We start from the raw sequence: 15,194 nt of genomic DNA, 5'->3' as shown, positions 1-15,194 counted from the left end.
AGCTCAGTCCTCAATACTGACAAGTAGGCAAGAAAAAAAAAATAAACAAAAAACACACCCAAGGGGCAGAGACATGGCTTTGCAGTTAAGAACACTGGCTGCTCTTGCAGAGGACCAGGATTTGGTTCCCAGCACCCATATGGTAGCTCACAACTGTCTGTAACTCTAGTTCCAGGGGATCCGATGCCCTCTTCTGGCCTCCATAGACATTGCATGACATGGGTGCACTTACATACATGTAGGCAAAATACTCAACACATAAAATAAAAATGAGCCAGGCATGGTGGTGCACGCCTTTAATCCCAGCACTTGGGAGGCAGAGGCAGGCAGATCATTGTGAGTTCAAGGCCAGCCTGGTCTACATAGTAAGTTCAGGTCAGCTGGGACTACAAGGACAAAAAAGACAAAAAAATAAATAAATAAAATAAAATAAAAGTGAATAAACCTTTTAAAGAAGAGGCCACCCAGAAGCCTAATGTTATTCTGCCATGAAAGCAACACAGGGGAGCTGAACAGCTTATATGGTCAGAGGAGGGGTGTTTGCACCAATCATATCGTTGCCTCTTCAGCACCAGTCAGTAACAGTCTCTGCTAGGCCACCAGCAGCAGTGTTCTCCTGTGTTAGCCACCATGTGAGTTCTGGGACCGAACCTGGGTCCTATGTGGAAGTGGTTGAAGAGTCATCTAGGGTCACTGAGTTTTGGGCTAGGGAAAAGTCTAGTTACTAACCTCTGGGCTGAAGCTGCACAGGAGCCAGAGTGATCAGCTGTGATCACGATCTAATTTCCTCCAAGCATCCACAAAGGCCTCAAAACCACTGGCACTGATAAATGGTTAGCCTGGCTGGCTTGTTTGAATGACAGTCCTTTTTGTTCAAGGTAGCCAGGGAGAGTCCAATAGCTGCCAAGTTAGGGAATTAAAGTGCCTGATGCTCAATAGTTTATTTATAGGAAAATGAACACCAGGGGCCCTTACAATGAGAAAGTGAAGGATTTATCATCAACACGAAGTCATTTTAACAGGTTTTTATTTTTCTTTTTTGAAATAGGGTCTCCCTGTAGCCCCAGCCGGCCTGGAACTTACTATGTAGACCAAGCTGGCCTCAGTCTCACAGAGATCCACCTGCTTCTGCCTCCTAAGTGATGGGGTTAAGGGTGTGTGCCACCATGCCTGGCTCTAAAAGGTTTTATTTTAACTTTTTAAAAGAATTTTATTTATTTTTATTTTATGTGTATGCGTGTATTGCCTTCATGTAGGTAAGTGTACCCGTGTAGTGCAATGCCCATGAAGGTCAGAAGAGGCTGTCAGATCCCCTGGGACTGGAGTTACAGACAGTTGTTAGCTGCCATGTGGGTGCTGGGATTCGAACCCGGGTCTTCTGCAAGAAGAACAACCAGTGTTGTTGAGCCATCTCTCCAGCCCCTCTAACAGGTTTTTTAAAATATTTTTTTTGAAATTTTATGTGTATGAGTGTATTCCCTGTATGTATGTAAGTGTGCCTGTGTCATGCAATTCCCAGAGAGGTCAGAAGAGGGAGTCAAATCCCCTGGAACTGGAGTTAGGAACAGTTGTTAGCCACCATGTGAGTTCTGGGACCAAACCTGGGTCCTGTGTAAGAACATCCAGTGCTCTTAACCACTGAGCCGTCTCTCCAGCCCCTCTAACAGTTTTTTTTTTTTTTAGCATTGCTTTAACAGGGCTTAACTGCTGCCCAGTGCCCCAGGGAGAGATGAACCCTTTGCCCTATCTTGTGACTGCAAAGATGAGGTTTTATCTATTAGACCAGATACTAACCCCCTCTGCTTCCTCTTTCTACTCTCCCACAAGGAGCCCTTCCTCGATGTGTGCATGTGTGTGTTTGTGTGCATGTGTCTGGGTCTGGGTCTGTGGGTTTGGATCTCTAGGTCTGTGGGTCTCTGTGATGAAATTCTGACTCCCTTGTAGGACTGAGAACACTTTGAAGCCTGCACCCATCGTGGTTGTCCTTCCATAAGCAGTAACAGTAAAGACAGCAGCATACAAGCAAGTGATGCTTACCAGGGACCTATTGCATATATGCATTACATATACTGAGACTTTTTCGTATGAAAATTCAAATGTTCATATGTTGAGAGTGTACTGGAAAGCATCGCCATATACCTGTTTGTCACCTAACTTCAAAAACAATCAGCATGGGTCAGGCATGGTGGCACACACCTATAATCCCAGCGCTGGGATGCAGAGGCCAGGCAGATCTCTGTGAGATCAAGGCCAGCCTGGTCTACATAGCCAGTTCCAAGTCAAACAAAACTACAATGATAACGATCAGCACTTTTTTCCAGTGTTGCTTCATCTCTATAGCCCTTTCCTAACCAGTCTGAATTATTGAAATGAGGCCTCTCTCTCATCGCATCTGTATTTCACATATTATATTAACTCAGTTATCTTTTCTTAGACACTCCTATTATTAAATATCTACAATCTACAAATGAGGAAACTGAGACATAAAGAGGTTAAGTCATGTTGTCCAGAGTTTGGAAATAGCAAAATCAGGTTAGGCAAGCTGTACCAGAACTTCTGATCGGGTTTGGGTTTGGGTTTGGGCTTGGTTGTTAGTGGGTTGTTGTTTTGGTTTGGGTTTTTTTTGTTTGTTTGGGCTTTTTTTTCTATTTTTTAGGTAGAGTCTTAGTGGGTAGCCCTAGATGGCTCAGTACTCACTGTGTAGCCCAGGCTGCCCTCAAATTAGCAGCAATCCTCCTGCTTTGGCCTCCCAAGTGACAAGGTAATAGGCATGTACCACATTGTGCCTAACTTCCTTTTTTATTGGTTATTTACTTCTGTTTTTTCTATGCAATATTTAGTGGGTATTTTGGAATGAATGAATGAAGGTGAATGAATAAATGAATGGGTTGAGCCTCAAAGCATGCTGTACCTCAGTTTCACTGACAGTGAGCTACCCTGCTGAGAGTTGCCACTTCAAACACCTTGACCCTCTCTGAGTCTGGAACACTGGGCATGCCAGAGTCTGCTCCCACCCCTGGGTATTGATACCATGTTCTCTGTCTCCATAGCCAGGACAAACAGTTCTCATTGAAAACTGTCAACAGCAGTGTGTGTGCCACGCAGGCACAGGCATGGTGTGTAAGGAACACAGCTGTAACCCTGGGCAGGTGTGCCTGCCCTCAGGAGGCATCCTGACCTGCATCACCAAAGGTGCTGAGCAGTGGGGCTGGGCTGGCGTGGCTGGGGACACAGGGCAGAGCCTGGGAGCAGAGGGTGGCATAACTTCCTGGTGGGAGGTGCAAAGGCCTATGGGTTGAGATGTCAGACCTGGGGTCGGGTTTCCAGGAGCCAAGAGCAGAGACCATCCAGTCTGGGTGCTAAGAACCCTTATGGGAATTCCAGGCTGTGGAAACCTCAGGGCAAGCCTCCCCAGGATAGATGTAAAAGGTCCTTGGGGTGCTCAGCAGGATTGGGCAATCCTTTTCTCTCAGAGTCCTAATGGTAAATATTTGAGCTTACAAGCTGCATGGTCTTGGGCACAACTTTTCCCATCTACCCCTATGAGCTCTTGACTTTGCAGATGAAGGGACAGAACTGTGACACAACTTTATTTATGAAACCAAGCACTAAGTGCTCTCACTGGTGAGTAGAATTAGGCTTAGGGCTTCAGACACCAGCATCAAGGGGCAGGGATCAGTGGGAACCCAGATCTCTGAGTTCTCAGGCAGTGCTCCCAGGGCAGAGGCAAAGACAGCAACAAGACAGAGGGAGGACCTTGACTGTGGCCCCCGCTTAAGGCAAAGGATCATGATTGCTAGGGATTCAAGTCTCAGAGAACCCCGCTCATATTCCTAACCTGGGACACAATTCTAACCTTGCACTGCCTTCTCTGGAAGGCAACCCTCTCCCCAAGTGAGTAAAGAATAAGGTTCCAGAACTGTGAGGTAGGGCTGAGATGTACAGAGGTGAAGAGGATTTCAGAGATGCTGAGGGGTGGGCCACATAGGTCAGGGTCCCATCAAAGAAAGGTATCATACTGTCATTTGCATGAGGAAAACAATATAATAGGTAATGATTCACATGTTTCAGGATGTGGCTCAGTCCTTGCCTAGCATGTGCAAAGCCTTAGGGTGCATCCCTAGCACAGGGGAGGGGGATACTAATGGCACTGATTTCCTAGAAGGTAAAGAGAACGATAAGAAATACACAAGCGCAGGAGATACAGTGAGTAACCCCTCCAAAGGCTAACACCGATCACAAAGAAGGAAGTACTGCGTACCAAGGTGCCTCACCCTCACAGGAGAGGACACTGCTGCACCCACTGGGTGACAGAGGATCCTGCAGTCTAGAGCTACAAGAATGAAACCCCCAGTGGAGTTATGGCAAAAGCTCAATTGGAAACAGCCACCTGAGGCACCAGGTGACTGGTTGGGAAGCCAACAGAGGCCAGTAGAACTCACGATGCAGATGTCGCAAATGTTATAGTGTCCACACACCAGTAGCATCTAGAAGAGGTTGCAAAAATGACAGGAAGGGGCCACTCCCTCCTGCAGATACTCCCCAGTACCCCTTACAAACAAAGCTTAATTCTGAGGGCACAGTTCAGGCAGGAGGCCATCTTTATTATTTATTAATAACTGGCACAGTAGATAGAGAAGTATGTTTGAAGGCTGGCTTCCTAGACAAGGGGGTTCCAAAACTGAACTCACAGATACAGTGATGCAAACATGGAGTCTTAGACAAGAAGCTCTCCAAGATTAGCCGCAGAAATGAGACTCCTAAGGCTGTGCACAATACCACCCAGGAATGGAGCCCAGCACTGGAGGATCCTCAGCCCAGCCTAGGACTGGGGACTCAGGGTGAAGGTGTGAAATGTTGGGGTCCTTGACACTGAAGTCTCCTCAGGAAGTTCCAGAACTGTGGTCTTGGGCATGAGAAAAGGATGCCAGGATCTCAAACATAGGGAAAAAGGGGCTGAGTGAGGTCTCAGGCCTAAAGGCCCCCTACCTACATCTCAGACCCAGAGACTGTGGAAAGCAGGTCTCAACCTGGGTCAATGGGGCTGAAATGGCAACTAAGGGAATTCTGGAACCAGGATCTTGAATGTTAGGACCCCAGAATTAGATAGCAAGCTATAGGCCTAGGACTCAGAGAAAGGAACCTTGCAGTCCGAATGTTGACAGCACTAACCCACCAGGACTGAGTCTCAAATGTGAGGACATTTATACCCGGATTACAGACACAATCCAGGTCTGGTTTTTTCATAGCAAACCCAGGGCCTATAGTGTTAGAACATGGGGATCAGGTCTCACTCAGAACCATTATCAGACTTGGGCAGATGCTGGGAACAGCCATGCTTGTGGTAGACAGCCCTTCAAAGTCTTGTCTCCTGTTTCCACAGACCCATGCCAAGGCATTACCTGCCGGCCACAGGAGAAATGCACAGAGAAAGGTGGCCAGGGTGTGTGCATGCCCAACTATATTGCCAAATGCTGGACGTGGAGTGGCCCTCACTACTACACCTTTGATGGCTCAAGCCTGAACTTTCATGGCACCTGCAGCTATCTTCTGGCAGGAACTGAGTGCCCTGGGTTTAGCACTGAGGGCCTGACTCCCTTCACCATCATCACCAAGCATGAGAACCGGGGCAACCCTACTGTGTCCTATGTGAAGAGGGTCACTGTGACTACCCACAACACCACCATCTCCTTCCACAAGAAAAAGAATGGCAATGTCTTGGTATGATCAGCAGGATGGTTCCCTGAGGGCCATATTAGGATCTCAAGGAAGAATGGGGGGAGATCTAGATCAAGCAAGAGACCTAGGAAAAAAAATCAGATGTGAGTGCTTGTCCCCTAAAGCTTAGATTAGTAGACTATAATGTCAGCCAGTCAGGAGGAAGGCCTTGGCAGGAAGGAGAAAGGAATGAGGGCATCTGCAGCTCCCATGACCCCTGTTGGCCTCCCTCCCTCCCCAGGTGAACGGAGTGCTGACAACCTTGCCTGTGTCCTTGGCTGGTGGGCGGATTTCAGTGATTAATGCACTCTCAAAGGCTGTGCTGGTGACTGACTTCAGGCTGCAGGTCACCTATGACTGGAATTCACTGGTACAGGTTACGTTGACAAGTAGCTACCATAGCGTGGTGTGCGGGCTCTGTGGGAACATGGACAAAAACCCCAACAATGATCAACTCTTCCCTAACGGCACAATGGCTCCCTCAATGTCCACCTGGGGTGGCAGCTGGCGGGTTCCAGAGTGGGACCCCATTTGCTGGGATGAATGTCAGGGGTCCTGCCCAACATGCCCTGAAGATCACCTGGAGGAGTTTGAGGGACCTGGCTTCTGTGGACCTCTGATACCTGGCATAGAGGGCCCCTTCACCAGCTGCCATAACTATGTGGCTCCGAAAAACTTCTTCAAAAGTTGTGTGCTGGACCTCTGCCAGGAGAACGGCCTAAAAGACATACTCTGTGAGGTCCTGGCTGCCTATGCTGCTGCCTGCCAGGCTGCTGGCATCACCATCAAGGACTGGAGGACGCAGGCCGGCTGTGGTGAGTGGTGGAGAGCAGGGCAAGGGCCGGGGGTCTGACCTTGACTCTGCTGGGCGGGGCTGGATCACTCCCCACCTTGGGGTCTTCCTGCTGGGCTCTCCCGGTCTCTGTTCCAGGCTGTGTCTGGCTGTGTCTGGGGGTGTCTGGCTGTGTCTGGCTGTCTGGCTCAGGATCTCTTCTCGCATGTTCTGTCTCTCCTTTGGCTCCATTGGCATCTCTGTCTCTGTGTCATTGGATCTCTCAGCCTCCCTGCCCCACCTCTCTCTGTGTCTCCTCCCATCCTGACCCCAGTGGACACACCAACAAGATTTCTCTCCTTCCTTTCCTTCATCTGCCCACAGAGATCCCCTGCCCTGTCAACAGCCACTATGAGCTCTGTGGTCCACCCTGCCCAGCTACCTGCCCATCTCCTGCACTCCGGACAACCCCAGATGCTTGTGAGGGACCCTGCGTCGAGGGCTGCCAGTGTGACCAGGGCTTCGTGTTGAGTGGCAAGGAGTGCGTTCCCCTGGACGGCGGTTGTGGCTGCTGGGCCAACGGCACCTACCACGAGCTGGGCAGTGAGTTTTGGAGCGATGCCACCTGCTCTCAGCTGTGCCACTGTGAACCTGAGGGTGGTTCCCTGGTCTACCAGTCTACCAGCTGCCTGCTGGGTCAGCAGTGTGGCTTGTTGCCCTCTGGCCAGCTTGGCTGCCAACCCACCAGCACAGCTGAATGCCAAGCCTGGGGTGATCCCCAATATTTCACCCTAGATGGGCACCAATTTGATTTCCAAGGCACCTGCGAGTACCTGCTAAGTGCACCCTGCGAGGCACAACCCATGGGCACCGAATACTTCAATGTCACTGTGGCAAATGAACACAGGGGCAGCCAGGCGGTCAGCTACACCCATAGTGTCACTCTGTATATCTACGGCCTCAGTCTGACCCTCAGTGCCCACTGGCCCCGACAGTTACAGGTGAGTGGGTTGTGAGCCACACAAAAGCCCATGCTGTCCTCAGATGTGCAGGAAAGGATGAGGGATGGGCTATTCTCTAGTGGACAGGCTCACTCCTGTAACCTCAGCACTGGGAGGCTGAGGCAGGAGGATTGCAGACAGTTCCAGGCAGGCCTAGGCTACAATAATCATGCCCTTGTTGTTGTTTTCAATTATGTGCATGGGTCTGTGCATGTGGGAGTGTGCACGTGTGTGCTGCTGCCCGCAGAGGCCAGAGGCATCAGATCTTCTAGAGCAGAGGTTCTGGGCAGCTGGAGCCACCTGATGAGGGTGCTGGGACTTGAACTCGGGTCCTCTGGAAGAAGACTCTGGAAGAATGCTCTTAACTACTCAGTCATCTCTCCAGGCTCTGGTTTTCTTTTGTTTGTTAAACAGAACATGAACAGAAAAGAGCCAACGACACTGCATCTCTTTGCTATTACATAACGGGTGGCAGCCTACTTTGGGTCCCAGAGCCTCTGCGTAGCAGACAGGATTTGAACTGTATCACCACTCACTGCCCGCCCCTCTCCCCACACCAGGTGAACGGAGAGTTCGTTGCTCTGCCCTTCGAGCTGGACTCCCGACTGCAGGCTTACATAAGTGGCTCAGATATAGTGATCACCACTGCCTCTGGAGTCTCCCTGGCATTTGATGGGGTCAGCTTCCTGCGCCTGCGTGTGCCTGCAGCCTACGCGGGCACCCTTTGTGGCCTGTGTGGGAACTACAACAAAAATCCCAGTGATGACCTGACAGCAGTGGAAGGGAAACCTGAGGGCTGGCAGGTGGGAGGTGCCCCAGGCTGTGATGAGTGTGTGCCCGGGCCTTGCCCAAAACCCTGTACTCCAGAGCAACAGGAACCCTTCCGTGGTCCTGATGCCTGCGGGATAATCTCGGCCCCAGACGGCCCACTGGCAGCCTGCCACAGCCTCATACCACCTGAGCAGTACTTCGAGGATTGCTTGTTGGATGCCTGCCAAGTTCAGGGCCATCCAGGAGGACTCTGTCCTGCAGTGGCCACCTACGTGGCAGCTTGCCAGGCCGCTGGAGCCCAGCTTGGAGAATGGAGGAAGCCGGACTTCTGTCGTGAGTACTGACCCACACAGTCTCCACGTAGACGGGGTCTCCCCCACCCCTTCCAAGGGCTTCCTGCCTCCATGGAGCTCGAAGTCCACCCTCCTTCACCCCTCACCCCCAGCAGGTATCTCCTGTCAGAGACACACTTTGGCACTTATACACTGAAAAACATGAGTCCTATAGGCCTGGGGAGGGACCCAGTTAGACACCCGCAGTCAGAATCGTTGTGTGCAGACCACTCTGGGAGACTCAGTGCTCAGATATCCTATTGACTGGGACATGAGCCAGACACAGTCATATCACATATCACAGAGGCCTTGTAAGTTTCACCTGGTCAGAAGGCCCTGGGCCGATTCCCACACTGGAATAATACAGCTAGCCACACAGAAGTGGCCTCAGAGCCCTGGGTAGACTCTACACTGCCTGCCGCACACTGGTCAGGACCTGCCCCGGGAAGATCCACATAGATTGAGTATGGAGCATCTCCTCAGGCAGATCTCCTGGGTCAAGGCCACCTCCTCAGTGCATAGTTGGTTCTAATCCATTCTGCTCAGATACACATAGTCAGATCCACCAACCAGTCACTTGGTCTTTGGACGTATAGCACACCCTGCTCAGGGAGACCTGGCTGTGCCCCTCAGTTCTGAGATCCCACAGTGGGTTGCCCTGTCAGATATTCTAGGTCAATTCCTATAGCTGTTCAGGTTGCCCCAGGCAGGCTGTCTCACCTGAGGCCAGATTCCACCATTGCCCCTATCTGACTCTCCTCTGTCCTGTCCTCACAGCCTTCCAGTGCCCTGCCAACAGCCACTACCAGCTCTGTGGTGACTCCTGCCCCGTGAGCTGCCCGAGCCTCTCAGCCCCCGAGGGCTGTGAAACCACCTGTCGTGAGGGCTGTGTCTGTGATTCTGGGTTTGTGCTCAGCGGTGACACCTGTGTGCCTGTGGGCCAGTGTGGCTGCCTCCATGATGGACGTTACTACCTGCTGGGTGCCACCTTCTACCCAGGCCCTGAGTGTGAGCAGTTCTGTAAGTGCAGCCCAGGTGGCCAGGTCAGCTGCAAGAGAGAGGCCTGTGGGCCCTATGAGGAGTGCCAGGTAAAAGATGGCATCCGTGGCTGTCATCCCCAGAGCAATGGAATGATGTTGATCATTGAGGGCGACTATTATGTCAGCCCTGATGGACTGGCCTATCAAATGCATGGCTCCTGCTACTATGTCTTGGCCCAAGTCTGTCACCCAGAATCTAAAGAAGAGTTGCTTTCCATTGTGCTTGAAAAGAACTTCAATGGAGATCTTCAAAGAGTGGTGGTAGCTGTGGCTGACCAGATTGTGGTTCTGTCTCAAGGGCAAAAGGTGAGTGGACATTCCCCTGCCCAGAGTTCTGGTGAGGACACAGCCCCACCCAGACCTCACTCTGTAGCCTGCAAGGGGCTTGCTGGCCAACTTGAGAGTCCTGGGAGCACCACAGCCCTACCCTGGTGGTTCTGAATTTGTGGGGAAAGGCGCCATCCTGGAGTCTGCTGAAGACATGGCCCCACTCTGAGAGTTTAACATGGCCTCACTCCATCTAAAAGGGACTTAGCTCTGCTATGAGGCTCTGAGATACACAAAGCCCCATGCAGGAGCTATGAGGGCCTGTGTTAAATTGAGGAATCATGATCCCACCCCATCCTAACTGACCCTTCCACCCAGGTAACCGTAGATGGTGAAGCTGTGACCTTGCCTGTGGCTGTAGACCAAGTGCACATGAGCGCTGAAGGCCAAAATGTAATTGTGCGGTCGATCCAGGGGCTGAAGCTTCTCTATGACGGCAAGGCCCATGTCCTCCTGTCCATCCCTAGTACCTTCCGTGGACGTCTCTGTGGCCTCTGTGGGAACTTCAACGGCAACTGGAGTGACGACTTGATGCTGCCCAGTGGTGCAGAGGCCCCCAATGTGGACAGCTTTGTAACTGCTTGGAGAGCTCCCGGCTCCACTGAGGGATGCACTGAGGGCTGTGGGCCCCAAGGCTGCCCTGTGTGCTTAGAAGAGGAGGCAGAAGCATATGAGACAGAAGAATTCTGTGGCAAGTTGCAGGACCCCGAAGGTCCCTTCGCATTCTGCCACAGGGTTTGGAGTCCCTCGGAATACTTCCGCCAATGTGTGAAGAACATGTGTACTCATAAGGGCGACAAAACCTACCTCTGCAACGCCCTAGCAGCCTACACTGCGGACTGTCAGGCAGCTGGCGCAACCATGAAGCCCTGGAGGACAGACAGCTTCTGCCGTGAGTGTCTGTGGGCCCGTTGTGGGACTCCTGGCCCCTCCCCTGTCTGCTGCTCAGAAGTCCCTGTCTGTGACAGGGCTTCCTCCTGCCCTGCCACAGCATCCTCTGTCACTTCCCTCATTTTCTTATGGCTCTGAGGTCTCAGACTCCAGTCAGTAGCCCTCCACCCATGTCCACATCTCTTCAGGGCTATCCCCAGCTCTTTCTCTGGGGACCTGGAAGGGTATTAGGTAGATTGGGAGCCCACAAAAGGTCTGTGTCTGTTGTTCACTGACCCCCCCCCACAGGACTCACAGCCCCAGGGCAAGGACAAATTGACTCCCAAATCCAGCCCAGTATTCCTCCTTCAAATCCACAGGGCAGGAACGGGTCTCCTTAGACTCTCCATGACAATAGTCCCCTGGTGTTCTGGAGCAGAGCCATTTCTCCTCGTCTCCTGAGGACAGGAACCAAGACTCTGGGCCATCACCCACCCTATGTACTGTCACAGTACTCACTATGGACAGGGTCTCCATCTTGAACTTTCCTGAATGTTAAGCCCATGTATCCCATGTCTTCTGGATACTTTCCCTTAGTGGTCCTTGGAGTTCCTATACCTATGTCTACAACTGAAACCAGATTTTCACCCCAAACCTGATTTTTCATTCTTTTTCCCTGCCCCAATGCCTACCTGATGACAGCCCACTGGCCTGTAATAGTTAGCCTGAGCCCAGAGCTTTATTCCTTGATTTTTATGAGTCTTTCACATATCCTTGTTTTTCTCTTGTCCCAGCGTCAAGCCCATTCTTGTGCCTTCTGAGCCCTGCACTGCCCACTCCTTGTGGATACTCTGCCTTGACACGCTGCCAGAGCCTCCTTATCCCATCCCTCTGCCTACACCTCCCCATCCATCCATCCAATCCCCAACCCCACCTCTCCATTCCCCCCATCTTCGACTTCCCATCCCATCCCAGCCTTCTTCCCATACCACCCTATCCTATCCTCGCCCTCTTCCTGCACTTCCCTGCGCCACCCTTCCTCCCAGGCTTTCCCATCCGACCTTGCGCATCACTTTTCCAGACTGACCTGGCGCCTCATTTTTCCAGACCTGATGCTCTGTCTCAGATTTCATACCTGTCTGGTTTCTCCAATGCAGCATGGACATTCTGGTCTGTGGCTTTCTGTGCCATTGGATGTGAGCTTTGTAGGACAGAGTTTAAGGCTACCTTCAGCACTTGAAGGTCCTCAGTACCATCCAACCCAGGGCTAAGAGTACAGCAGATTCAGTTAGTATCCCATGGTAGGTGCGACCCATCCTGCCTCCTCTCTCTGCAGCTCTTCAGTGCCCTGCCCACAGCCACTACTCTCTCTGCACGTACTCCTGCCAACTTTCCTGTGCAGCACTCTCTGGCCTCACTGGCTGCACCAACCAATGCTTTGAAGGATGTGAGTGTGATGACCACTACCTGCTCTCAGAGGGTGTGTGTATCCCTGCCCAAAACTGCGGCTGCACCCACAATGGCCGATACTTGCCGGTGAGCAGGGACTCGAGGTAGGCAGGGTGGGTGGAGGAGACTGAGAGAGACTCAGCACTGCTGTGCTCTGAGTTTCTGTTCAAGGATTGGGACAGAGGAGCCCCAGCAGTTCCCAGCTGTGGGACTTGATGTGAGTCACCTCCCTGTACTGGTGTCCTGTGGCTCCTGTGTCCAGTCACCCCAGGCTTTGTATGTTAAAACAAGAGACCTTAAATCTCCCACAGTTCTGGAGGCCGAGGGTCACTGGGCTACAGTCAGGGTGATGGAAGGGTGGCACTGTCTCCAGAGGTTCCAGAGGAGAATCTGTCCCTTGCCTCCCCCACCTTGAATGCTCAGTCACTCCTTGCCTTGACCACACCACTCCAATCTCTGCCGCCACTTGTGTGTGACATAAAATCTCCCTGTGTCTCTCTCTTGTGAGGATACATGTGATTGCCTACCTAAATAACCCGGAACAAATTCTCCATCTAAAGAGCTTTAGCCACATCTGCAAACACCCTTTCTTCCATTTAAGAGTTGGGGAATTATGAGCCTTCTACCCATCTCTCCTTGAACTTCACTTCTTCACCTATAGAATGACTGAATCATCATCCTGACACCATAGACATCTAAGGCTCAGCACTAGGCATTGATAGGTAAAGTAGGCAATGGATGAATCTGGTTTATTGGGAGAAAGCACCAGGCACAGATAAAACGCTAAAACTCTAGCAGAATAGAGTTTATTAGCAAAGGAACACCTGGAACAGATTCCCTTCTGGGTAGGGAAAATGTCTGCCTGGGGTTTGTCTGTTGATCTGGGGTCTTTTATAGAGGGAGGCTTCTGGGGGTGCAGAAGGTGAGAAGATTTTTTTTAAGTTAGGTGGGGTGGGGGGAAACTGTTAAAATCTGCCCCCTTTAGAGATCAAAGGGGAAGCCTGCTGTGTTAGCCAAATAGTGGAGAAAAGTCTACCTCTCTTGACCTCAAAGACCAGGGTGCTTATTAACTCGGTTCCCTTTTCTCAGGGGCTTGTGAGGTCCATGAGGCCCTGTTGGTGAGGGGACAGGGCTATCTGAACCTTAACAGGCATTACCCCCTATTTCATCCCATTCAGCAAAAAGAGTAGCAATTGCCAATTGTTTAGTGGGTGGCCCAGCTAACAATCTTTCAATAATGAAATTGGGATTTGGTTGTTAATTTATTCTTGTTAATGCTCTTTGAAAGCTCTTTCTGTGTGTTACAAATGTTGATTTACTTTATAATCACAACAATCCAAGGAGATGGTTTACAAATAATGAAACCGTGCAAAGGGAAGCCTTCCCAAGGCTACTCATCAGCCAATGGTGCTAGCTTGTGCTGTTTGCAAGTGGAGCCAAACCTAACCCTTCCTCAGGTCTCACTGCCTCCTGGAAACCAGCCAGGGTCTCCTAGGTCAGGTCAGCAGCTTCCTCTGACCGCTCTTCTTGTATCTTCCATCCCATTCCTGATCTTCTGCCTGTACTTCCCCTTCCTGTCCCTGACTCTGTCTAAGCCTTCCCATCTCATTCCTGACCCTCTGTACAATGACTCCTCTTGGATTTATTAATTTGGCATTTAAAGGAGAATCTATATAGAGATACAAACATGGAAGAATTGGGAATGCAGGTGCTACAGTCAGCCTACTGAATCCTAAGTTTCCATATCCAGGGATTCAACTAATCCTACATGTGTACTGAGCAATACAGACTTTTTCTTCTCATTATCCTCAAATCAATACTACATAGTGATAGATAAAGTAAGCCATGGATGAATTCGGTTGATCTGGAGAAAGCACCAGGACAAAACTCCATTGGAAGCCGGGCATGGTGGCACACACCTTTAATCCTAGCACTCGGGAGGCAGAGGCAGGCAGATCTCTGTGAGTTCAAGGCCAGTCTGGTCTACATAGTGACTCCAGGACAGCTAGGGCTACAGAGAGACCCTGTCTCAAAAGGACCAAAAAAAAAAATTTTTTTTTTAAACTCCACTGGAATAGAGTTTATTAGCAAAGGAACACATGGGACAGATTCCCTTCCAGGCAGGGAAAATGTCTGCCCGGGTCATGAGCTGGGGTCTTTTTAAGGGGGAGGCTTCTGGAAGGATGCAGAAGGCAGGAAGATATATTTTTTTTAAAGTTGGGCGGGGGAAGTGGGAGAGAGAGACTGTTAAAACCTGCCCCCTTTAGAGATCAAAGGGGAATCCTGCTGTGTTGGCCAAACAGTGGAGAAAAGTCTGCTTCTCTTGACTTCAAAGACCAGAGTGCTTATCAACTCAGTTCCCTTATCTCAGGGGCTTGTGAGGCCCTGTTGGTGAGGGGGCAGGGCTATCTGAACCCTAACATTCCAGCACTTTGTGTTATAGGACAGGGGGTGCCGTTGTCATCTTACTACTTCCTGATAGACAGGGTCAACGTGGGAGAGGCTGGATTAGGGGTCTATCAGACAGCAGGGGTTCCCTCTTCATACATCTCAACAGGGTCCTTGATGGTTGACAGGCGTTTATACATGTGGAGGGAAGGAAAGTAACAACTGATCAAAATTAGTAAGAGTTAGTTTTTGGATTTTGGTCCTGAAAATATCTGAAGAGGTAAGGGGCAATGGTTAGCACCAAGGTAATAGCTCATTTTTCTTTTTTCTTTTGTCTTCCAAGGCTGGACTCTAGAGTGATGGATTCAGAATTTGCTTTCAGGTATTTTGATAGGTGTTGGAGTGGCTAGAATCAGTGTCAGTTACCTCTCAAAGGCTTCTAGATAGGGAGAGAAAACAAATTTAGCCATCATTTAATTCTTTAGGCGAGAACAATAGTGGGTTGCCTCCCTTAGCTGTAAGTGGC

The 15,194-nt window shown here is 50.6% G+C and overlaps 1 protein-coding gene across 1 annotated transcript in view; it reads left to right on the top strand.

The window, feature by feature from the left end:
• The window catches only part of LOC103750794 (IgGFc-binding protein), a 56,579-nt gene that overhangs the window by 26,663 nt on the left and 14,722 nt on the right, over positions 1 to 15,194 (top strand). Inside the window, exons 9-16 of the mRNA XM_008854041.2 lie at positions 3,051 to 3,192; positions 5,384 to 5,721; positions 5,960 to 6,533; positions 6,875 to 7,491; positions 8,052 to 8,595; positions 9,372 to 9,940; positions 10,280 to 10,853; positions 12,168 to 12,367. Coding sequence (XP_008852263.2) covers positions 3,051 to 3,192; positions 5,384 to 5,721; positions 5,960 to 6,533; positions 6,875 to 7,491; positions 8,052 to 8,595; positions 9,372 to 9,940; positions 10,280 to 10,853; positions 12,168 to 12,367 — 3,558 coding nt within the window. The remainder of the gene's footprint in view (positions 1 to 3,050; positions 3,193 to 5,383; positions 5,722 to 5,959; positions 6,534 to 6,874; positions 7,492 to 8,051; positions 8,596 to 9,371; positions 9,941 to 10,279; positions 10,854 to 12,167; positions 12,368 to 15,194) is intronic.

This window comes from Nannospalax galili, unplaced genomic scaffold (genome assembly GCF_000622305.1).
Source record: "Nannospalax galili isolate Female #2095 unplaced genomic scaffold, S.galili_v1.0 scaffold886, whole genome shotgun sequence".
Classification (NCBI taxonomy): Eukaryota; Metazoa; Chordata; class Mammalia; order Rodentia; family Spalacidae; genus Nannospalax; species Nannospalax galili.
The sequence above is the reverse complement of the archived record's forward strand: the minus strand, read 5'-3'. Positions and strand labels throughout refer to the sequence as shown.